We start from the raw sequence: 24,532 nt of genomic DNA, 5'->3' as shown, positions 1-24,532 counted from the left end.
GTGGGGAAGTGGTGGAGGGACGTATGTGAGCAGGAGCGGGTGTCCCGGTGTGGGACCTCTCCTACACGGCTCCTCGGAAGGAGACAGAAGGTTGCGTCCCCACTGGACTTAGGGTTTTTCAGGAAAGGGGCCTTGCCATCGGCAGACACGGACTGAGAGATCTTAGGATGAAATGAGGAGCAGCCTGAGGTCTGGGGAGAGTTGCGAGGGAGCGGAGAGCTGATTTCTCAGGACTTCTGGTTGCCAGCAAGACAGGATAGGGCAAAAAGCAGACAGAGAACTTCCTGAGGTGAAGTTCTGAGCTCTGTCCCTCCGGCTAGACAACCCAGGTCCAAGTGGGAGACCTGGAAAACCTTGCATACACTCTGTCGACCCCTGAATAGCGGCTCTGCGTCCTGCCCCTCACCTCTTGGTCTCTGCCCTCTGGTCACCGTTCTCCTTTGGCTCTGGTTGGAGGAAGCAGAGGTCGTTTTAGGGAAAAGTAAATACGTGTAAGTTTTTAAAAATCCAGGCCCAAACTATGCAAAATTGAGTGTAAAATTGACAACTCTGTTGTCAGCTTTCACGGTCAGAATGGACATTAAACAAAAGGGCAGCCGCCATGTGGGACAGGATCTCAGGTCTCATGGGACTGTGCGCTCGCTTGGGGGAAGAGAGAGTAGGACAGTACAGTGCGGATGGGGGTGGGGGTGGGCTCTGGGCCTCAGTTTCTCATCAGTACAAAAAGTAATATGTATATCTAATATCTAAAAAGAGTGTTATCTCATGGGGCTGTGCGGAGCTGGAACAGAATAGGCTGCAGAAGAGATCTGCGGGCTCTACAGGCCGCACGCACAGAAGGGACTTGGAAGGTGCAGTGCCTCCATTCCTCTGGGCATAGAAATTCCGGGACACTCCTGGGGAACTCTGTGCCTTGATGAGGATCAGGCTTTGAGGCCGGTTCGCCCCTGTGGCTGGGTGTTTTCGGAGCCCAGGGAGAGGGTGCAGAGGCTGTGCTTGCCCGTCCTGTGCATATTCTGAGGGTGCCCGCAGCCTGCCCTTCATATTCTCCCCGCCCCTTCTGCCGAGCAGGGCCAAGTTCCTCCATGCAGAAGTCCATTTGACCCAGCATCGCCATGAGGGATCCCCCGTCTGTTCTGACTGATCTCAAGGAGCCTGAAGGCCCACACCAGCTGGGAGTCAAGGCTTCAGAACACTGAAGGCAATAGCTGGAGGCTGGGTGTGCCCCAGGCCCCAAAGAAAAGGATTGCACATGGGCCTGGGATGCGGGGTAGGGGGAGAATCCACAGGATTCCCGGGGATACTAGCTGCAGCCAGCCTGGAGAGAGACGGATGCTTCTGGGGGAGCGGGTAGCTCATTCTCAGGCCAGAATGAGAAGAATATTCTGTCCACTAGCTTACTCTTGCTCCCGGAGCCTCACGGGTTGAGATGTGACCCCCCCTTAGGAGCAGTCCACCAGGGGCCAGCCACATTCCTTTGGCCAAAGGAGGGGTTGGGTGATGTTCAAGAGGACTGGGGTTCAGTCTGGGGTCAGGAGCAGGGTCAATCTGTGACCAGGATTAAGGGTCGACTTGGAAATTAGGCTCAGGGGTTTGTTTTAGGTCAGGGTGATGGGTCAGACTGAGGTCCGGGGCCAGGGTCAGAAGTCCATGCGAGGCGGTTGAAGGAATGTCCTCTGATGGAATCTGACTGGTGGAGATGGTTGCTGACCCTTCTCTGTCCGGGCCCCTCCTGGCGAGCCTGCTCCACAGGCCCAGCTTTCCTACTTTTCCCAGAATCTCCGGAACGTCTTAGAAAATTATACCACCGTGGCTTTTCTTCTCTTTTGTCCTAAGTGCTTTTGGGGATTTGAGTAAAGACATGGTTCCAATTAGGAAATCCAATGACTATTGTTGTGGGCCGTGCTGCCCCTGTGGACATCCCCCAGTACCCCACTTGGTGGCTGAGCAAAAAGGACTCGGAATGACTCCCCCATGCCCCCTCCCCACTCCCACTGTGCCGCGGAACAGGAGAGGAGCAAAGTGCACATAAGCCACCTCCAGGAGTATGGGCAGGGGAGGGGAACGCAATGACTTCTGGGACTGTGATCCCCGCAGAGCAGAAGCTCTTGTGGACTTTTGAGGTTGGTGGCTGGGAGGTGGGTGTTGAATTTGTTGACGATGATTCTCTGAGCGCATGTGCCTTCCTACGTATGAGTGTGAGCTTGCTATTTGCCTGTGCGTGTGTTTGGAGCTCTGTAAGGCTGTGTCTTTCACGGATGTGTGTGTATCTATCCTTCCAGAGACACATGTCTCCATGGGAGGCTTCCCCAAGGTCATCCTGCCCATTTCACCACGTTGGGGCCAGTGCTGTGTCTGGGGATTGGGCTAGATTCTTAGGGCTCTTCAAAATAGTGGGACCGCAACAATCCCCCCAGCTCCATTCTCACCCAGCTTCAACCCCGTATGGGGGGCGAGGTGGAGCTGGCCTCACCAGTCCCAAATGCTCAGTCCAAGTGACTGTCCTGTGAGACCTCCCTGTCCTGAGGATGTGCCCCAGCTTTGTATTTCTGGGGCCACTGTAGTCCTGACAGGAACTTTATGACTACCTGGGCCCCATGCTGCCTGGAGTGGAAATCAGAGGGCGCCAGGGGGGGTTGATCTCCCACCTCAAAGGGAGATTGAGGGCGGCGGCTCAGGAATTGCTTGCCCCTGAACCTGCAGTACTCCAACTGTCCACCAGGTGGGGTTCCAAGGCAGAGAGTGAGAGTAGAGATGACAGCTCTAGAAGCAAGAGACCAGCTTTCGAATCCCCGCCGCCACTTCAACCTCCAAAGCGCTCGCACAGGGAGGGACAGCACATATGCTCGCACCTTAGACGCTCACACACATTCTCTTCTAGTGAACTCTAAAATAGAACACGTACTGGGCGCAGAGGAGGTGTTAAAGGGGGGGTCTAGTTTCGTTTACACACACACCACCCTAAACTGAAGGTGGGATATCAAGTCTTCTGCTCTGGGAGTGCGAGAGAGTGAACGACAGAGACAAGGGGGCTGGGGGGGGGGGGAAGGACCTACGGGAGAGGGCGAGCCAGGCACTAGCTAGATGATGCCGGGCTTGGCACGCGGAGCTCCATGTATCACAGACACGCAGGAGGAGAGGCCAGATGACAGACGGATGCACAGACACACATATAGCTCCAGAGAGAACACACAAACCCGCAGACACACCACCCAGCTCCACAGATGTCGGGCCGACCCAAAGACACACACGCGCACACACAGGTGCGGCCCCGGGCCACACGCACACCTCGCACAGGCACGTGCGCCTGGCCCTCTGCGGCCGGCTCCGAGAAGGTGGCCGCGCTCACCCAGCATGTTTATTTACTCATTTGTATCAATGAACGTTTGTGCCCGACTCCTCCCGCCTCCCGGTGCCGGGGCTGCCGCATTTGTCCTCGGCGCGGGACACTCACCGGGACCAGCACTGGGGTTCCTCCGACTCTGCGGGGGGCGGGGGGACTACAAAGTTAGGGGGTCCTAGAGCAAGGGCCGCAGCGTGAGCCTCCCTGGATGCGGACGGGGAGAGGGGAACATAGGCGTCTCGGAGGATGAGAGACATCTGTGCGGGGGGGGGGGGGCAGTGGTGGAGGAAAGACCTTGGCATCCGAGGTTTGGGGATGCCCGGATCCGGGCTAGGGAAGCCGGGCTAGGGGGAATAGGAAAGGCAAATGGGGGGTTGAGGGGTCCCGGGAGATGGGAGCCGCGGGATTGAGCGGGATTGGAGCTTGGGACCCTAAGCACAGGTCCAGGCGCTTTCCGGTGGTCCTCAATCAAGGGGCAGTCTGGCGGAGACCTCAGCCGCTGGGGCGACGGCCCACACGGGACTGCCCGGGGCGGGAGGAGGGGGCCAGGGACCCGGAGGGAGGAAAAGAGGGAGGGAAGTAGCCTAGCAGCCAAGCGGGCACTGTGCGAGCGCGCACCGTGTGTGTGTGTGTGTGTGTGTGTGTGTGTGTGTGTGTGTGTGTGTGTGTGTGTGTCTCCTCTCGTCCGTCTGTAGGTGCCGGGCTCAGCGAGACGCCGGTGAGAAGGAAGAGGAGGCGAGAGGTGAACTGAGTTTGATCCTACGGCGGCTACAAGTGGGTCCCGGGCGGGCGGCGGGCGGCGGGCGGCCGGGGCGGGGCGGGAGGCCGGCGGGCGCTCACACGCTCCGGCCGCCGGCCTCTCACCACGCCTCCGGCTTTGTGAGCGCGGGGGGGGGGGGGGAGGTTTGGGGGTGGGGTGGGGGTGGGGTGGGGGGGCGGGCTGGCTGGGCGCCCACGGCGCAGCCTCCCGCCTCTATATAAACACACGCATCGCCTCGCTTTGGACTCAAATTCACATTGAGAGAAGCTTTTAAAACCACCAGCCCTGAAATCCTGCCTCCTGCTTTTCCCCCTCTTTCATTCCTTTTGCCTTCCTTTCTTTTTTCCCCATTTCTTCCCCCAGCAGCAACTCCAGAGCCGAGAGACCGCGTCCCGGGACGGATTGCCTTTTCTTAATTGATACAATAGCCCAGCTCGGGTTTTCACCTCCTCCCCCAACCCCACCCCGCCTCACCCCGCCCGCCCGCCGCCGCCGCTGCCGCCGCCGCCGCCTCCCCAGCGCCCGCCCGGGGCTCTGTCGCCGGCCGCGTCCCGTCCCGGCTGCGGTCCGCCGGCTCCGCACCCGCGCTCCGGCCGCCGCGCCCGCCGCGCCGCCTCGCCCGCCGCGCCCGCCTCGGGGGTGCAGCGGCGGCTCTGCGGCTCGGGCGCGCCGCCCGGGGCAGCCCAGGGAAGCTGGGCTCGGGCCTCTCCACTCGCCTCAGCCGGGGAGCCTTCCCCCTCACCCCTAAAGTTTCTGGGTTCGTTGGAATTTTTGGATTCAGAATTTTTTTCCTTTTTTTTTTCCACCTAGGAATTTGAGGGGAAAACTTTTGACAAATCGATCGCACTTTCTCTCCGCTAGCTCTTACGAGAGAGGCTCCCGCTGGACAGTTTTCCAAAGTTTTCCGAGTGTGATGGTTGCGGGAAGAGCTAATCCACCAGCTTGATTCACGGCTTCATCTCACCACCCCTCGAGCAGCCCCTAAGCCCGCTATAAGGGAACAAACAAACAAACAAACAAACAAAGTTACACTCCGAGTCGCCTCGTGTCTCCCCTCTCTCTTCTTTTAGGCAATTTTTTCCCTCCCTCTCTCCGCTCCCCTCGCAGCCTCCACTCCCCTTCCCTCGGCCCCTTCCTCCTTCTCCGTTTTGGCTGGAGGTTCCAGGACCCCCGGCCGCAGCCTCCCCTCCCCCGCCGTTCGCGTCCCTTCTCATCCGGCCCTCCCCTCCCCCGCCGCGGCCGGCACAGCCAATCCCCCGAGCGGCCGCCAACATGCTCTTTGAGGGCTTGGAGCTGGTGTCGGCGCTGGCCACTCTCGCCGCGTGCCTGGTGTCGGTGACGCTGCTGCTGGCCGTGTCGCAGCAGCTGTGGCAACTGCGCTGGGCTGCCACCCGCGACAAGAGCTGCAAGCTGCCCATCCCCAAGGGCTCCATGGGCTTCCCGCTCATCGGAGAGACCGGCCACTGGCTGCTACAGGTAAGGGCGCGCTCGCTCCGCTGCTCTCCGGGGTCCGCTAGCGGCGAGCGCGGGGACGTTGGAGACGCGGGCCGGCCAGGGGGCGCCGGGAGCCTGAAGGCACGGGTCCCCGCCCCGCCCCTCCCCTCCTTTTTGCCGGTGCAGCCCGGGCTTTCCCGGCCCGCCTGCGGCGTGGTTCGGAGCCCACTGGCGCCGGGTGCGCAAATTCTGGGGGCTGGTAGGAGAAGTCCCCGGACCCGAGAAGGCTCCCAAGATTGACTTTTCCCAGTTGCAGGCGACCCGGCAGGGGTTCGTGGACCGTCCGGGGGCCTCCCCGCGCGATGCTAGCCGGAGAGGGAGTCGGGTCGTGAGCAGATTTCGCCTCCCTTTCGCGCTCCAGGCCCCTGTCGCCATCGGCTTCCGGGGCTTTGGAGATGTCATTGGGACCCGAAAACTGAGTCGGGAAGAGGAAGGAGCCAATGGCAGCCAGAATTGCCCCTTTAAGACCCCGGCCGTGTTTCCGCCGCGTCGTCGGCTGCTCTAGGTACCACTGCCCTGGTCCACAGTCCGAGAAAGTGTGTATTTAGTGGTGGGGAAGGAAGGAGGTAACCCAAGGAAGATGAGAAGCCTGAGACCCGAGGGTTCTTGGCTTTTAAGGAAAAGGGTCTATTTACTTATTGGGTGGGGACACTTGAGTAGGGGAGAGAAACTTGGGATTGGTGTATGAGATCCAAAGACTGCGTGTGTGTGTGTGTGTGTGTGTGTGTGTGTGTGTTGCTAGACGCCACACAACCTCACACTGCTGGGGATAATGGGGGTGGGTACGTCGGGGACCAGACCCAGGTAAGTAATGGGGAGATTAACCTGGAATTAACCTCGTCAAGTGCTAGACAAACGCTTTTGCAACTTGATATACGCCAGGTTTTTTCTTTTTGGGGGTGGGGGCGCCTCTGGTTAACCGCGGGGGTGTTTTGTATTCGGGTGAACACCAGTGTTTGTCCGGAAGATGCCGATGGGAGTTAGGAGAAGGATGAATGTCCTGAAGACAATCCCGGCAAGGATGAGGTGAGGCGGGAGGCGACGGCAGAGACCTGTGGGTTTAGAAGTGCGAAAGCATGGCTTGAAATTAACAGACGCGTGCAATCCGCGAGCGCACACACAGACACCCTGCCCGGCCCCGCCCTGCGCCAAGTGACAGCGGAACGGGGGAGGGGAGGGAGGCGCGCGGTTCCTTTGCTATGTGGTCTCCCCAAGTCCCAGAATCGGCCCATCTCTTTTGGGGATGCTCATGCAGTGGGTGGGGTTATCTTTAACCAATGGGGAACCCTCCGTAAAGAAATCCCCAGAGCCTCTCCCATGCCACCAGACTTAAAGAGTTAACTGCGGCGGTGGTCTAGGCTTTTGGCCGAGAATTTAGGAAATAAAATAACTCACACAGGCATTGGCTCCCGTCTCCTTAGAGCCAATCTGCGGAATCCGTGGTCTGTCGCCTCTCCCCCCTCCCCTTTCCTGACCTTTCTCTGCTACCCCGAATGTCCCCCTGACCTTTTCTCCGAATCCCACAAGGGCCCTTGGGCTTCGCGTCCAACCCGCACTGAAGCTGGGGAAAGGGAGCCAGGCCTACGCCTCCCCTTCCATCAGCCCGCGGCGCCCTAGACTCCGCCTTGGGAGGGAAATGGGGGATGCCTGTAGAAGAGCGCTGAAGGGGTTAATGGGAGCCCTCTGAATCCCAGCTTTATTTTTTTGGAGTCATTTATCAGATTTTACGGGGGGACCTCCAAGGGCTCTCCGTTTCCACCGTGCGCCATCTAAACAGAGCCTAGGGCTAAAAATACAACATTTTTGTATAAATTGGACTCGCGGCCCGAGCGGCCGCCCCTATGAAAGTCCTCTTTGTGAAGACCGTGGAAACGGCGGACAAATAACTCTTTATTAATGCCACAAAAAACGCACTTTAATTATAGTTAGGCAGATCAGAGGCGGGAGGGGGGCGGCAGGAGGGAGGCGGCGGCGACCTCGGAAAATTCACAACCCAACTTTTGTGTCGAAAGAAAAGAAAAACAGAGGAAAAGAAGGAGAGGAGAGACGGAGAGTCAGACGGAGCGAGGGAGACGGGTATAGCAGACGGAGGGAGGGAATCCCGCTCCTCAACCCCCCCCCCTTGGTCGCACCTCCACCCTCGCCTAGGTTTCTCTTAAAGGGGTAGATGCCATCTGGAAGTGCGGCAGAGTGGGGGAGCTCTCTCCGACCCGCCAACCTGGGAGTGGGGAGGCGTCCCCCGCGGCCCAGCCCCCCTCCTGGAGTAGCGGGCACTCTGGGCTTGCTCCCTGTCGCGCGCCGGGGCCGGAGGCGCATGTGGAAAAGTGATTAGGGCTCCGGGTTCTGCAGAGTCACTTTTCGGCAGTGCTGGGGTGTGTACACATTTAGCTGGAGAATACTTTTCCGAAGAAGAAAGGAAAAGTAAGGAGAGGGACCAAGCCGGGAAAAGGGGATGCTGAGGTGTCCCTTGGGGGCTGCATGACTCCGTGAGTCTGCAGTCCGCATCCGCAAGTCGTTGGCGGCCAAGCTAGAGTGCCGGACAGGTGGCGCCCCTCCCCTTCGCACCGGGTGCTGCCCAGGCGGGAGAAGGGTTAACGCGGGGTGGGGTGGCGAGCGCCTACGTCAAAGGTGAGCCGGACACGCCTGCCCCCGCCCCTCGAAGGTCCCCTCGGTTTCCGGTACCCGCGCGGGGGCCCGCTCAGCCAGCTCCTCCGCGCTCCGGGCCGGGGCCCGGGCCTAGCCATCCTGGGCTCGCGCCGTCGCGGCCGCCGCCAGGGGATCCGGTTACCTGTGACGGCCGCCCCGCCCTGCCCCGCCCCGCGGGAAGCGCCTTCCTCCGAGCTCCCGTTCCAAACTGCAGGGCGGCGACGAAAATCCTGCTCAGTTATTCCCAGGGCAGATTGCATTAGGAAAATCGCAGCTCTCGGCCCCGTGACCCTACCTTGCAGATCCCTCAGAGGGCCGCCGGGTCCCTTCGCGGCCCACCCCTGAGAACGGAGGAAACCCCAACCCCCTTCTGTAGTGACTGCCTCCGGGCACGGACCGCTCACCGCTATAAATAATCTTTGGCCTGCGGCCACCCCGCGGGGTCTCGCCAGCCCGTGGCCGGGAGCCTGGAAATATTTATTCCAAGAGGCTCCGGAGCGTGAGGCGGGGGTAGCGAGGGGGGAGGGGGTGGAGGCTCTAGCTTCGGGTCCCGCCGTCCGGGATACCTTTTTCCTCCCGCAAGTCATTACCAAAAAACACCCTCCCGAGGGGTGCCCCGGGCCTCCTGCCTTCTTGCATTATTTATTATCCTCTAGGCCCTACTTCCCAGTTCTTGTGCATGCTATGAAAAATAAAACCTTCTTGCGTGTTTGTGGGGGTGGGGACAGGGGAATGCTGGCCCGGGCGGGATCCTCCGCTCCTCCCCCGCAGGCCCTCCAGGCTGGGCCTCCGGGACATCCCATCTGGAGATGTACGCCCTGAGAGAGGTCTCTTCCCTGGTTCCCGCAGGGTTCCGGCTTCCAGTCGTCGCGGAGGGAGAAGTATGGCAACGTGTTCAAAACTCACTTGCTGGGGCGGCCGCTGATCCGCGTGACAGGCGCAGAAAACGTGCGCAAGATCCTCATGGGCGAGCACCACCTCGTGAGCACTGAGTGGCCACGCAGCACGCGCATGCTGCTGGGCCCGAACACGGTGGCCAACTCCATTGGCGACATCCACCGCAACAAGCGCAAGGTAAGAGCCTCTCTGGGCGAAGAGCCCCGCAATTCTGCTCTGAGCCTCTTCTTCCGTGCACCGGTCTCGGGTGTAAGGAGTTTGCGGAGCCCCGGGGACGCCCCCACCCGAATCTGCGCCCCCATTTGCACACCATGGTAGAGGATCCCGCAGCTCCGTGCCTAGACGGCTGCGGTCCGGGATCCAGAGCCTGCAGGCCTCCTCCGGGTCTGCCGGTTTGTTGCTCCGCTGTGCGGTTCCCATTACCCCGCCCATCGGTGGCTGTTGCGGGGAGGTGGTTTGGGCAGAGCTCCAACATGCAGGGAGTAGGGCGCCCAACTCCTGTCCTCGCGTGCCCCACAAAACCGAGAAAAGAAAAGGGCAGATGGTGATCCATGCTCCCCTTTACGCCCAGTTACGCTCGGGAATTCCGAGGACTGGAGACGGATCTTTAAAACCCAACCTAGCCTTTCTGCCACTGGTTGCTTAAGGGCGACGGCGGACAAGCGCAGGGAGTCGAGCACCCTGTGCGCAACGGCAGCAGGGCCTTGCCGGGGGGGGGGGGGGGGGGGATGAAATTTGGGCCGCTGCAGCACAGGTCTGGATGGCGGAGGAAGGGCGAAGGGTGGGGAGAGCAGCGGAGGCGCTGCGGCAGATCAAAGCGCACCTACCCCCTCCCATAAAGAGGAAGAGAAAGTGGGTGTTTATCCTGTGGATTTCCCGAGCGCCTGGAAGAGGCGCGGAGGAGGCGAGCCAGCGCGCACCGAGGGAGCCGAGTCTCCCCGCCCCCTCACAGGGCCGCGCCGCCGCCGCGGCGGCTCCGAGCGCGGGCGGCACGTGCTGTTTGAACTGCAGTAACCCGAAAGCTGAGCCTCCGGCGGGCGGGGCGGCGGCCCGCCGGCTTAAAGCGGCCAGCGAGGGGGCGCTGCACGACCCCCCTCCCTGTTTTCCATTGGGTCAGAGAACTCATCCAGGTTTGAAACCTTAAGGAAAGAGAGAGGCATCCTCTGATCTTCCAGGAGCAGGGGCAGAGTGGGGGGGGGGCAGCGGTGAGCAGCCCCCTTCCACCAGAAGTCAATGTGAAGAGGTCTTTGTGAACGTAGGAATTAATCTTGTAGTATTTGATGTCTTCTGAACTGCCTGCGAAGAGTAGTTTTCCATAGCAGACAAAAGGAGGCAAAACCTGATGGAGGAGACAACCCCCCTCCCTGTAAAGCGGGGATTTCAGGGACTGGAATGGGGCTTCTAGAGTAGTCTCCCCCATGTGCCTGGCTAGAGCAGGAAGCAGCTAACAGGTCCAGAGGGCAGATGGGAAGTGGCTGGGAGGGGGCTATGGGCTCGGGAACGGGGGCTTGTAAAATGTGTTGGACACTATTTTTTCTTAGTCTTTACGACTCCACCCAAAGCTCGTTCCAGAGAGTGAGAAGACAGCCTGAGCCTCAGAAACCCAGCCCCAAAGACTGTCTGCTTCCTCATTTTTTCTTTCTAGAGGCTTTGACAAGAAAACAGAAGGGGACACTGAGGCTTGGAGAGTTTGAGAGACTTGAACCAGGTCAGGAAGCGAAGAAAGGGCAGGACAGGGCATGCAGCACAAGCACCCATGGGAAGAGTTCTTTCTGGGTCACCAAGCAGAGCCTTCCTTAGTCCTGCCCACCCAGGCTTGCCAGCGCTGGAGGTGGGGGTGGGAAGGAGGTGCTGGGAGGAACAGGAAGGCTGGATCAGGACCAGAGTGTAAGACCCTAGGGGTGGAGAGGGCTTTTGGGCAGGGCTGTTGCCTTGTGGTTTCACCCACCCTGTGCCTCACTTGGCTCTGGGCCTCCAGGTGGGGAGGGCCCACCTGGAAAGCCCCAAGGTTTTGGCCCACATTGTCCATTCGGGAGGAGGGAGGGGGTGACCCAGAGGACACTACCAGAGGAATGCTGAAGGGAGGAATGGGGATGGGACAGGGGCGGGGGCCGAAACTCAGAGCCACAGAAGAGTCTTCGATGATCCCCTCTTTGGGGCACCCTGTCCCCTAGCTCCTGGGGAATAGGAAGTGGCCACAGAGCAGTTCTTCCTGACAGAGGCCTGGGAACCCCGTGCAGGGGCCCTCTGTGTGCAGTAGTGTTTGCCTGCAATGTGGCATGTGTCTGGGGCCTGTGGGAAAGGGGTGAACAAAAGGACCCTTCCCCCCAATCTCTCTAATTCATGTTCCATAAACTTGGGTTTACTGAACCAAATTGAAGGCTTTGGGTGAGGGAGACCCAGAGGTGGGAGGCTTGGTCCTTGCCTCAAGAAGTAGAGTCTAGCTGGAGGGATGAGAAGAGAATATTCAGGGGCTTGTTTTATCCCTGGAGAAAATGGCCAGTCTGCTGGACCTGGGTGCCCAGTGGACCCAGCCTGGCCAGGGTCGGGGGTGTGCCACGCACACTGCCTTATCCAGTCCACACTGCAGTCAGGGCCCTGGCTGGTGAGCAGGCTGCTGGGCCAGGCCCAGGGCCTGGTTAGGATGGACTCACAGGAAGTAAGGCCCAGGTGTGCTGGGGCCTGGCTGGCGGGAGAGCTAGCAGCGTCACTGTTTCCACTGGGGCTGGTGGCCCGCCCCTTCTCTGGGAGGTCTGACCAGATGTGCTGGGAAGGGGCTCCTTATAGCCATCACTGCACTCCAGGTGTTTGCCCCTCCTGTCCTGGTGGTCCAGGGCCAAGATGGCTGGGGTTGCCAGGGAGAAAATCCAGAAAGTCTTGCCCAGTCTAACAGAATCCTCTCGGGAAGCCAGGCTTGTGTCCCTATAGCCACTACCTCAGACTCTGTCCCTTCTGTTTTATAACCTTCCCTCCCCCAGGGGCCTGGGGTATCTCTAATTAATGGGGGAGGGATGTCATCCTTTGTGTGCGGGGAGGCTGGGGTATTGCCCTAGAAGGAGGGTGGTAGGGGAGAGTGGGGGGAGGTTGTCAGAGACACAGAGGAGAATTGGGGGGGGTACTTCTGGAAGCTCCAGTACATAGCCCCACACCCCAGAATCAGGCATTTCCTCTTTTTCTTTGGAGATAGGTGGGGGCTCTTTGCACCGGAGGGCCAGCAGCATCAGGGGGCCTCAGACAGTAGCTCTCCCCAAACTTGGAGAGCATCCCAGAGGATACACTCCTGGATTCCTGGTGTCCTAGAGACTCCAGGCATGGCTCTCTTGCCCCTCCAATCCAGACCCCTGGCTACAGGGACACGGTGAAGGTGGGGGAACAGCTCCCCAAGCTTTGGAGGTAGGATGAAGAAGCCCCGTCTACCCATGTGCCACCCCTCACTGACCTGGCCTTTGGGCCCTGTCCTGGGTAGGGGTGGAGGTCAGGCTCAAGCTCACTGCACTGCTCTCAGAAACCCTGTCCATCCTGCAGTTTGTGCTGGGGTGCAGAGTCCAGAAAGTGCTTCAGCAGGAGGGCAGAGCCAGGAAGTTTTGGGGGTCTTCAGGGAGGCCAACCCAGACCGGCTCTTGTTGGCCTTGGGACTAGTACACAGCCTCTGGCTGCAAAGTCTCCCTGGCTCAGCTCAGGGCAGCAGTTCCCGCCTGCATTGGATAGGAAGGTGGGTGGCCTGGCCAGGCAGCCCTGCTCCCGAGAGCTCTGCCCCAGCCTGGGCATAGGCACAGAGCCTTTGTTCTGCGAGCCCGAGAAGTCCTTCACTCAAAAGTTACTGTAGCACTAGCTGGTGGGTGCAGGGGCAGCTGAGGGGGCGGGTGGCAGGAGCGGATCTCTCTGAAGGTCAATGTGGGAGGGAGCCCACGGCCAGCCAGCCGCCAGAGCGCCTGAGAGTGGGTGCCTCCCTCCACTCGCCCTGTGCTAGGCAGTGGGCGGGTGGTCTGGCCGGGCCTAGGGTCCGTCTCCTCCCTTTTCGCTCCTTTCTCTGTCCTCCCAGGGCAGGGAGGGGTCCAAGGCTGTGATGCTGTTGAGTCTGCTCACTCTTCCAGCCTTGGGAGACAATTCTGGCCTTGACAGACAGTGGGCAGGCTTGGCTGGGGTCTGCTCTGGCCCTGCGCCCCCTGTGCCGACCATTGTATCCATTCAGGCTGCCCGGGCTGAAGGGCCAGGGCTGGAGGTGTGCCTGCAGGGGTGGGAAATGCTGAAGCCGGGACAGAGTACCCAGAACAGCTGGCCTTCTGAGAAGACGCTTGGCCATAAAGAAGGGTCCCCTTAGCGCTCTTAGATAAAATCAGAGCCCCTGGGACGAGTAAAGGGTGGCTCAGTAGGGCTCGGAGTGGTGGGAGATGGGGTTTGGGGCCATTGGTGGGTGTGGCCTGTCTTGGCCTGGACTGTGAATTGGGAGGGTCCTTCCCCCATTGGACCTCCACTTTCTGAGGGGGTTTTACTGTGGCTGGAAGAGGGATGAGTGTCTGGGCAAACCCAGCCTTTCAGATTCTGTGGCTCAGCAGGTTTCTGCCCAGGGCTGCCCTCCCTCCCTGACCCCGTGCTTTTGTCCTGGATGGAAAAGTTAGGGGAGAGAGAGCTAGAGTTAAATGGGGGGACAGGCGCTCTGTTGCCATAGATGCCGGGAACCCAGAAGCAGGCACAGGCTGGGGGGTCTGGGCTGGCCCCTCTCAGCCAGAGTGGCTGAGTGGGGATTGGCTCGGGAGGCAGCCAGGGTGAAGTCGAGGCCCAGTGGAAATGCCAGGCATCTGGGAAGATGACGTCCTCTCTCATCCTCCCCCTTCCTTGAGTATAAAGTACACACCTTGGCGTCACCCGTGTGCTGTGCGGACGGCTGCCCCGGCGCTGATGCCCTCTGTTGCTCTTTCCACTCGGCAGGCTGTGGCTCCGGCGGCTTGGCTCTGCGGGTAGCCTGCCCAGGCCCCCGCCTCCTGGGCAGCCGCTTCCATTCCTCCCAGTCTGAGTCACTGGCCCAAGGAGTAGGTTCCCTCTCCCGAGGCTGCCTGTCCAGGGGCTGGCTATCCATCTGTTCACGCACGGCCACCAGCTGAGACGGGGGAGGGTACCTGGCCAAGGGAGTGGGTCATCACACAGGCTCCGGGGCTCCAGGGAGCCGCTCTCCTCCCAGCGGCACGGGGTGAGAGGCAGGAGGGGGAAGCGTTTGTAGAAACAGTTATGGAGAATTTGAGCCTTGACAAGCCCCCTGGTATCTCACCCCTCCCATTCAGGGTTGAGAGAGCCAGGGATGTGGGCCCTTGAGCCAGTCGCTTTGCGGGAGAACCCGATGGGGGTGGTGGAAGGTTTCCAAGCACAGCCTTCGTGGCGGGAGCCCAGCGTCCCCTGCCCTGGGCCTGGGAGTTCCCAGTCCTCCCGTGACGCTCGGCCTTCTCTCTCCAGGCACCAGCCCTGGTGGGAAGTCCATACCTGCTGCTCCCTCTGCAGGGCTTTGCCTGGGCCGGAGCTGGCCAACATTCTTGGCTCACTTTTGGGAATTCCTAGGGAAGCCCCAGAGGGAAACAAAGCAGCCCCGGCTCCTATTACAACTGTGGTCAGGGCAGACGGCTCTGGGGGCTGGGAACCCTTCCTCTCTTCACACTGAGCAGCTCTGCTGGGCACTTGCCCATGTGCCCGAGTCCTGACCCCGCCCGCCCGACGTGGCCCAGGCCTCCCTCTGCCCTGGCCAGCACCTCCGCCTCCTCCTGGCCTTTGTGGTGGGTGGTGGTTTCTGGGCTGCCTCGGCTGTGGGAAGTGCCCTCGTTGTTGATCCTGGGCACCAACCCAGGGATGAGGACCTGGAGTTTTCCTGGTGCCTGGGAGGCCCTGATGCCTGGGGAACAGCTGGGCTGGAAGCAGGGGCATGGACCTGGTGACCTCTGAGCGAAGTCCCTTGACTCAGAGTGCCTGCAGTCTCCCTTTGCTTTGCTTCTCATATGGTCATTTCCTCCACCTCAGGGGGGCTCTAAGAGGAATCATGGGTAGGACAGCTAGGTGGAAAGGGACTCAAGAACGTCCAGTTAGACCCCCTCATGAAACCAGTGGGGAAGCTGAGCCCCAGAGAGGACAGTGATCTGCTGGCTGCTACTGGTGAGTCAGGGGCTGGGTCGAGATAAGAGCCTTGGACCTTTCCAGAAGCCCCAGTCCAGAGGCCTACAGGTACAGGGTGGCAGAGGGCTTCCTGGGGTCATTCCAGAGCCTGCTCAGGACCCCTGACTACCTTGAGGTGATGCATGGATCCCCCACCCTTGCAGTCCATCTGCTCAGTCCAAAGTCCCCCTTGGTCCGCCTGCCCTCCTTGGACCCCAAGGCTTGAGAAGCAGCAATTCAGCTGGCCATCACTAGAGGGCGCAGGGAATGTAACCTTTGGGGCAGGGCAGGGCAGGGCAGGTCTTGTCGGAGGGTCATGTCAGGCCCCTCCTGAGTGCAGTGGGGGTCATCAGAGAGCCTCTGTTGGTAACCCTGGGATGGTGCCTCCTGAGCCACTGTAGCCTGTGTGGGGTGTATGCGTGGGGGCCTGGGGACTCGTGCGTTGTCAGATTCTGGGCTTTTTTGAGGGGACAGTGTCTACTTTGGGACACCTAGATATTGGCGGTTATGTGCTCTGTACCTTGAAAGGCGCCACAGAGGTCACCTCGTTCAGCCTCCCCATTTCATAGGTGAGGAGGCTGAGGCTGGAGGGCGTGGCTTGGCCATTGTGGCACAGGAAGCTGGTGTGTGACCTGGGGCTAAAACTTAGGTCTCTGGGTGCCCAGCCTGCTTTTTCCCACCACCCCGCTGCCCTTTAGAGCCTAGCTGGCTTTGACTTTGACCAGTCTAGGTCCTTGTGGCCTCTGCCCCATTGCCCCCTCCACATGCCTACCTCTGGACTCGGGTCTCCTGTTTGCTGGGGGCCCTGGCCAGCCCCTGCCCCATCCCCTCCTTGACAGTACTCCTCAGTCGGCCCTGGGCTGACTGCCTCTAGGCCAAGTGTGGCCTCCCTATCTCTGCTTGCCCTTACCTCCAGCCTCCCCATCGAAGCCTGGGAGCCACAGAGTATCTTTGTTCCTCCCCGATGAGCATCTTACTGTTTTGTAAGGGCCCTTGGTTGGCCAGCACTGGGCTCTGGGGACAGGGCCCCGTTCCCACCCCATTAGACTCTGATCAGGAGGGGAACTTGAAATCCTAAGGACACCGGGGTGGGGGGGTGCTGAGACAGAGAGCACTGCCTGTACCCATAACCCTCTGAGGGGAGGTGGCAGCTGAAGTCTCCCTTGGAAGGTCCCGGGACCCCCAAAGCTGAGCAAGGTGTGAGTGCCCATTTAGACCCGGGCTGCCCCTGGCCACTTCCCATCCTTCTACATTTCAGCTGTCCCTTAGTAGCAGGAGCAGCCCCAAACAGTGCTGGCTTCTCTGCCCCTCACCGGCCTCCTTCCCTCCCTCCGTCTGCCCACCGGGAATTTGGGAATGAAAGTGCTATTGTGAATGCCTGGCTGGGCCACTGAAGGGCCAGCACTGTTATTTCTGCAAACCAGCCCTCCCATTAGCCATGCAGGGCTGAGGCCAGGAAAATGTTACCTTTTCCTCCTCAAGCTGACTGCAGGGGAAATTCTCACATTTACAGTTTGTGCGGTGGTTGTGTTTGGGGGACAGGAGGGGAGGGTGAGCGCGTGTGTGTGGTTTACGTGGGGCAGGGTAGGGGAGCTGGAGGACATATGTGTCTCCTTCCTCTGTGCTGTCCCTCCCCGCTCTGCCTTTCCCAGTGACCTTTCCGTCGGTGTTGGTGGGGGTGCCCCCCTTCTGCTCTGGACTCTGGGGGGGGGGGTCAGAGGATGTTGGTTATGAGTGAGACGCAAAGGTATCAGTAAATAGACTCACGTCCTCCCCTCTCCTGTCCTCCACGGGCAGCAGCCTGAAACCGCGTGCTGGGGCACTGGGGCAAGGAGGGGGCAGGAGGGCATTACCGAGGAAGCAGGAGGATGGGAAGCAGAGAAGGTGGAAATAGGGACTCGCTGGCCGCTTAAAATGGACCAAGGAGATGCAAGGAATTCAAAGGGCTTCTGTTTGTGATCTTTTGGGGTGGAAAATCTTGCCCCCATCCCCCTGCCTCCAGACTCAGCCACACTGAAGACATTTTGATGGCACAGCTATTAACAGACTCCCTGGGATCGCCACCCATTAGGTGTTTCCCAGGGACTGGGAGCAATTTGGGGGGGAGGGGAGTCTCAGGAAGTCCTGCTTACAGTCTAGCTTCAGACTCGCTTGTTCTTCCGCCAGTGTGGACGAGCCACTTACTGCTTTCTGCCTCTTCCTTGTCCAGTCCACGCACCTGTGTTCCACTCCTTCTGGGCACTTCTGCCCTGTGGCCTGGGAATTTGGGAATGGGTCCCAGCAGTGGAGGGGCCAGGTCCTCTGTAGACCTGCTGGCAGCTGGACTGCCCAGTCCCCAGGGCTTTGCCACTGTGTGGAGCTCATGCTTTTCTGGGGGTCAGAAAAGGAGAGGACAGCTCAGGTCTCCCTGTGAGGGACGTGGAAGGTCCCGACTTGGAATAAAAGAACAGTGCTTTAATCCTGTCCTTCCCCTGCCTCTGCCCCAAGGCACAGGCAGTAGGAGGGGGTTTGGAGTACGGGTGCCAGGGAGGGTTTGACTGGAGATGGAAAGGGGAGCTCGGTTGGAGGGAGGCCCTGGCGTCTCTGTGACCGCAGTCCTGGGTGCCTGCTTCCGGGGGGCCCCGTGGGAGCTGTGAGGGCAGGCGCGAGCTCTGGCCAACTGCCCTCTGCCCTCCAGGTCTTCTCCAAGGTCTTCAGTCACGAGGCCCTGCAGAGCTACCTGCCCAAGATCCAGCTGGTGGTCCAGGACACGCTCCGGGCCTGGAGCAGCAACCCCGAGGCCATCAACGTGTACCAGGAGACGCAGAAGCTCACCTTCCGTATGGCCATCCGCGTGCTGCTGGGCTTCAGCATCCCTGAAGAGGACCTTGGCCACCTCTTCGAGGTCTATCAGCAGTTTGTGGAGAATGTCTTCTCCCTGCCCGTCGACTTGCCTTTCAGCGGCTACCGGCGGGTGAGCACCCAGGGTCTGGGAGGAGAAGAGATGGGCATCCACGAGCCCACGCGATGGCAGAGCGTAGCTGACCACTCCGACACTCACCGGTTACCCAGGCAGAGGGAGGTGTCAGCAGAAGGGCGGGGGTGGACCCTTCAGCGGCTCGTCTCAGCAGCTTAGATGGGAAGTTCTCGGAGGGGTCCCTTCCTTGCCCCTCGCAGCCTTGGGAGGGGGCCTTTGATGACCGTACCCTTCCTCTTTGGTGACCAGCTGGCCCCCTTCCTCCCCCTCCTCAGGGCATTCAGGCACGGCAGATCCTGCAGAAGGGCCTGGAAAAGGCGATCCGGGAGAAGCTGCAGTGCACACAGGGCAAGGACTACTCGGATGCCCTGGACATCCTCATTGAGAGCAGCAAGGAGCACGGCAAGGAGATGACCATGCAGGAGCTGAAGGTGGGGGCGGCCTCCCCACTGGGCGGCATGAGCACCCCAGCTTCTCTTTCTACCCATCCTGCTCCCCTTCCACAGGGACGGTCTCTGAGCGGCTGTGGTGGCCATCACTGCCCAGGGCTGGGGGACTCAACCAGAAAAGAGGCTGTCCCAGCCTGCTTAGTGTGGGTGGTCTGGTGGGGAGGACAAGAAACAGCCACGATGGGTGGGGCTGCCTCCCCCAGCTTCTGTGCACCCAGTCCCGGGAGTGAGTGGGTCCCCACAGCAGCTGGGCTCCACCCTCTCCATCCCACCCACCCTCCCATCTACCATTTAGGAAAAGACGCCGAAAATTGGCCTCTAGAAACCTCGGGACAGACTCGGTGTCAGTGACTTTGTGAACCCCTTCACCCCCTTCCACCCCCAATATTCACCATTTCAGTGCATTTCATGGTCTCCAGAAGGGAAGCCTCAGGTCTTGGGGGAGAGCAGGGAGATTTGGACCTAACTGGTCTCCTCACATCCCACCAGCCTTTTCAAGCTGGTGGCACTTGACACTCTCTCCCGGCCTGCGGGGCACTGGTTAAGCCCAGTTGGGCTGCCAGCACAAGGACCATCCACACTGGGCACCAAGAAGGACTTCCTGCCCACCCCTTTGTAGGGGGGTGTACCACCCGAGGAGCGATTCGTTAACTCGTCCTTGTCTAGACTCTGCCTGCTGCGTGCCTGCCAGGTGCCCACGAGGCTGACCGCAGACTTCTCCATCCCGCCGTCTGTGCTTACCCCTAGTCTGACTCTGGCTTTTCCCCCGCTGAGCCAGTAGGAGCTCCAGAGACCTTCCCTTTCACAAGAAGTATTCGGATTCATAGGTGGTGCCGTGGGAAGTCGGGGACCCAGGTCCCTTCCCCCTCTTCTCTGGGCCTTCACTTGTAAAATACAGGCTTCAGAACGAGATGACCTGCTGGGACCTTTCCCTGGGACTCCCATTGCCCAGGTGTCTTACTCTCCTGAGAACCTTGGCGGAGTCTGAGTCTTCTGGGGTTCCCCTCCCCTAGGCCTTCTCACTGCTGTCCCAGCACAGGTCCCCATGGCTGTGGTCCCAGGCTGCCTCCCCAAACCTGTCCGCGCTCCTGGCCTCCGCCAGATGTCCTGGAAATGGAGGAAAGGGCTGGGCTGCCAGTTGGAAAGCCCGGGGGCAGACCCATCGTCCTTGCCCGCATAGGGCCTGGCTCCTTGGGATCTGTTCTTTTCCTTCTGGGAGCTCACCGCACTGATTCAGGCTTGCTCGGGCTGGCTCTGGCATCTGGCAGTGAGTGAGAAGCGGCCCTACCCCAAGGGACTTCCAGGCTAGTGCCTCTGCCCTGGGCTGCGGAAGCTATGGCCCCTGCCCAGCGGGGGGACTGGCCCTTTGACCTGTGTCCATTGTGGCACGAAGGCCACAGCAACGTGAGGCTCAGAGGCAGAGTCCAGCTAGATGATCTCAGGGCACCGGGTGGGGCGGGGCGGGGTGGGGGGGAAGAGGGACACTGGCAGAAGGGGGCTGCCCCAGGCTGGGCTGCCCTGCTGAACCTGGATCCCCTCTCGCCGCTGCAGGACGGGACCCTGGAGCTGATCTTCGCGGCCTATGCCACCACGGCCAGCGCCAGCACGTCCCTCATCATGCAGCTGCTGAAACACCCCGCCGTGCTGGAGAAGCTGCGCGAGGAGCTGCGGGCCCAGGGCATCCTGCACAGTGGCGGCTGCCCTTGCGAGGGCACGCTGCGCCTCGACACTCTCAGCGGGCTCCACTACCTGGACTGCGTCATCAAGGAGGTCATGCGCCTTTTCACGCCCATTTCTGGAGGCTACCGCACCGTGCTGCAGACCTTTGAGCTCGATGTGAGGCTGGGCCCTGCGGGGCTGGGGCTTTGGGGACCCGTGGGAACACTGCCTGGGGGGGGGGGGGCGCGGGCTGATGGGAAAGACCGGCCTTCCTGTCGGGGTGCCTCAGTCAGGTGGGAGAGACCCTGCCCCAAAGGCTGGGTCCGATGAAGGCGAGCGGGCTGTCATATGTGAAGTTGCATGTGGACATCTGTAAACAAGGGATGGGACTAACACGCTGAGGGGGATGCTGGCCAAGACTGGGGGACCACAGCTGGGGGGTTGCTCTAGAAACATCTGGGCTGGGGGGCTGGCCGGCAGGAAGTGCTTGACCCTCTCCGACCTCTTCTGGCTTTCACCATCTTACTCTCCCCTGCCCCCATCATGCCTCCAGGGTTTCCAGATCCCCAAAGGCTGGAGTGTTATGTACAGCATCCGGGACACCCACGACACAGCGCCTGTGTTCAAAGACGTGAACGTATTCGATCCGGACCGCTTTGGTCAGGCCCGGAGTGAAGACAAGGACGGCCGCTTCCATTACCTCCCGTTCGGCGGCGGAGTCCGCAGCTGCCTGGGCAAGCATCTGGCCAAGCTGTTCCTGAAGGTGCTGGCGGTGGAGCTGGCCAGCACGAGCCGCTTTGAGCTGGCCACCCGGACCTTCCCCCGCATCACCCTGGTCCCTGTCCTGCACCCCGTGGATGGCCTCAGTGTCAAGTTCTTTGGCCTGGACTCTAACCAGAACAAGATCCTGCCAGAGACGGAGGCCATGCTGAGTGCCACAGTCTAACTGCACCTAGCCCGTACCCCCACCTCAGCCCAGCCAGGCCTGGGTGGTGGTGGTGGTGGTGGGAGGCACCAGAAGGGTCGAAACCTGTGTGTGGGAGGGGGCGGGAACCTGGGGAAGGGGAAGCGGCCCCTCACACCTTGCCCTCCCCTGTTCCTTCCCCCCCAAGAAACCCCTACCCAAAGCCAGAAGGACCCCATCCTTGGGGGCGGGGATGGAAGGCCCTTCTCCTGGCTCCTACTTCTGTCCAGTCCCCCTAGTCCCACCAGCTCAGCTCCCGGGAAGTGGCAGGGCAGGGCGCCCCGCATGCCCGGTTCAGTGTTCAATGTCAGTGGCTCGGCTGCAGCATTTGCTTGTGATGTTCCAAACTGGTCCCAGCTCTCCATTTCTTTTAGACCCTTTTAGTCTGAGGGCACGCAGTTGACATGGGGGAGGGGGGGGAAAGAGGAGCCCCCTTTGGCTCTCTCTTCAGCCCCGCCTCCCCCTCCTGCTTTGATTCAGACTGGTGGAGACCCCCTCCTGGTGTGGCCGCTGAAGAACAGCATCCTGGGTAATAGAACACAAACCACCCTTGGCGGGGTTGGGGGGCTTCAAGCAGCCTGGAGGGGCCCCACCCCTTTGCCAGTTTGGACATTTGAAATTACCTATTGCTGCTACTTTTTCTCTCTTCTGACCTTGGGGCAAAGGAGCCCCAGGCCTCTCCTCCTAGCATCCCCCCTGGTGGCCCTGGGCACGCGCACTGACATCCCCACCTTCCCGCCAGGCAGCCTTGAGCCCATCCTGCCCCCTGTTACACACACGCCCAAGGCCTTTGGCTCGTGGGCTGCACACCCCCCCCCCCGCTGCTCCTTCCCCAGCCCCCCATATTTATTCACTGATGTAACCGAATCTTGGCGTTCCTGGGGACTGGATTAAGCCTCTCGTCTGTTCCCTAGCCTCCGTCCCAGCTGTCCAGGGCAGGACTTCTGCAAATGAGGCAGTCCCCCCACCCCTAGGCTCCAGACCTTCTGTGGGTTCGACCTCAGAGCCTCACTCCCTGGGTGAAGTCCAGTGTCTCTGCCTTTGCCCCTGGTGGAGATGGGGAAATGGCCCACTGCCTTCCTCCCTGCGCTGTCAAAAACCCTGATCATGTGAGGATTTGGAGGCCACCATAAGCTCCTGCTTGGCCACTGTTCACCCCGGTGCCCCCCACTCCTGCTAGTGAGCATGGGGAAGTATACGGGTTCTTTCTTGTGACAGGGAGCAAGGGCCTCTGTCGTCCCTCCCTTGACCTTCACCCTTGGCCCTTTGCCCTTGGAAAGATGTCCTTGAAGTCCTTCCCACCTCTATGCCACTGTCTGCTTAGCCCAGCTCAGGGGTGTGGGGACAAGATGAAAGCAAGGGGAGGTGAGCATAGGAGGCAGCCCTTTGGCGGCACTGACTTGGGTCCTCTGCTGTGGTCTCGAGGCAGGTGCCCCGGGAGGCTGCAAAGCTGAGGAGGAGGGTATGTGTGATTTGTCAGAAGTGATTTGGTTGAAAACTGGCCGGTCAGGGGATGACTGGGGGAAAGAGGAGTAGCTCCTGCCACTGGCATTTTGAGTGTTGGCAATTTGGGATGCCTCCCCGGGATGATCTGAGGGTCTTTGGTGAGTCGCTAAGTGATTTTGTCTGTTTTCAGATTTTTCTTTGCTTTCTGTGTTTCTCTATTGGTTTTTGATTTTACAAAAGCAGTGAATCCTCTTTACGAGAAAATCAAAAACACACAGAGGAGTGCAGGATACTGATCTCTCCAGTCCTCCTCCATAGCCGTGACCGCCGTGGGCAGCTGCGTGGCCCCCTCCATGGAGCTCCGTGGGAGGACTGCAGCCCCCCTCCGCCCCACTCACACCCCCTGGTGGTAGGCTTTAGGGGAACGGGCTTGCACCTGGCGACTGCTCTGTAACCCCTGCTCTCAAGTGTTTCGTTTGGTTCCTACTTTTTCACTACTAAAGAATCAGTGCAGAACAGACGTCATTGGCAAAAAGACATTTTAAAAAAAAACTAGTAAAATCTCTCAATCCACCCCCCACAACACACACACACACACACACACACACACACACACACACACACACACATTCTTAAAAACAGGCAAACATGTGTAAAGACTCATCAAAGCTTGCAAAAGAGCTGCGTGGTGCACCGGAATTTGTTACCCATAAAAAGCCCAGTGTCTGGAAGGTTCATGCTCCTTCAAGCTGCCCCAGCTTGCTCTGCATCAATCGTTTTTTCACGATCAAGGAAGGCAGTAAGTGCTACTCCAGACGGGAAGCCCACCAGGCCTGGCCCTGGGGAGGAGGGCGAGGGAGGCTGGCGGGCTCTGGGAGGCAGCTTCTGTGGGGGTGACCAGCCTGGGAGGGGCCGAGGGAAAGGCTGAGGGGGTCCCTGTGAGGAGGAAGGAAGGATTATTTGCCCCGCTGGGTCTCAAAGGCAACAAGAAGAGAACTGAAAGAAACTCTTGACGGGCTGACAGGAGGGTTCCCGTGTTGGAACGTGGCCGTCTCTCGTGTCTGTCCCCCGAGCCTGTGTGTGCAGGTCTGTGCAGGTAGATGTACATGGGTGACGTTCCCTCACGCACCGTTCCTAGCTATCGTAACTTGACATGAAAAAGACAAAACCCCACAACACTCTTCCTGCCACGGGCTTGCAGATTGAAGCACTTTCGATGTTGGGCGCTGGCGTTTGTGATCTGGGCACCATCCTGACCCTGCCCAGATCACTATAATATTATTTTATACACAAAACTTTTTTTTTCCATAAATGTTATAATTTTGTGTCTGTCTTTATAAACTATTATAAGTACTATTTTTGTTATAATTCAAAATAGATATTTAGTATAAAGTTTTTGCTGTTAAATATTTGTTATTTAGTAAAATATGAATTTTTTTCTCTATTGTAAACATGGTTCAAAATATTAATATGTTTTTATCACAGTTGTTTTAATATTGAGGAAGCACTTGTGTGTTTTGTTTTGATATGAAACTGGTGCCATGTGAGTGTTTTTGTTGTCATGTGGTTTTAATCTGTATATAATATTCCATGTTGCATATTAAAAAAAATGAATGTTGTGCATTTTGTGATTTTGGAAATACTCAACCTGGCTCTTTTATAGGCTTCCATAATAAACTGTGGGGACTCACCCTTGTTTGGCTGTCTGGTCTCTTGTCTTCTCCGCATCACTGCAAGGGGCCTCTCGGCCACCCACATTCCCTTCCACGATGCCCACCTGTCA

General features: G+C 59.5%; 1 protein-coding gene across 1 annotated transcript; it reads left to right on the top strand.

Annotated features, from left to right (window-relative positions):
• Positions 1–4,725: 4,725 nt before the first annotated feature.
• On the top strand, positions 4,726–23,376 carry CYP26B1 (cytochrome P450 family 26 subfamily B member 1). The gene is made up of 7 exons (XM_045788248.2): positions 4,726–4,860; positions 4,965–5,579; positions 9,093–9,317; positions 17,953–18,228; positions 18,507–18,662; positions 20,232–20,516; positions 20,893–23,376. Exons 2-7 carry the CDS (start codon positions 5,376–5,378, stop codon positions 21,283–21,285), a joined length of 1,539 nt encoding a protein of 512 aa, XP_045644204.1. The 5' UTR covers positions 4,726–4,860; positions 4,965–5,375; the 3' UTR covers positions 21,286–23,376.
• Positions 23,377–24,532: the final 1,156 nt, after the last annotated feature.

Source organism: Ursus americanus, chromosome 7 (assembly GCF_024610735.1).
Source record: "Ursus americanus isolate L20-20 chromosome 7, mUrsAme1.1.p, whole genome shotgun sequence".
Lineage (NCBI taxonomy): Eukaryota > Metazoa > Chordata > Mammalia > Carnivora > Ursidae > Ursus > Ursus americanus.
This window is presented reverse-complemented; position numbering and strand designations above follow the sequence as displayed.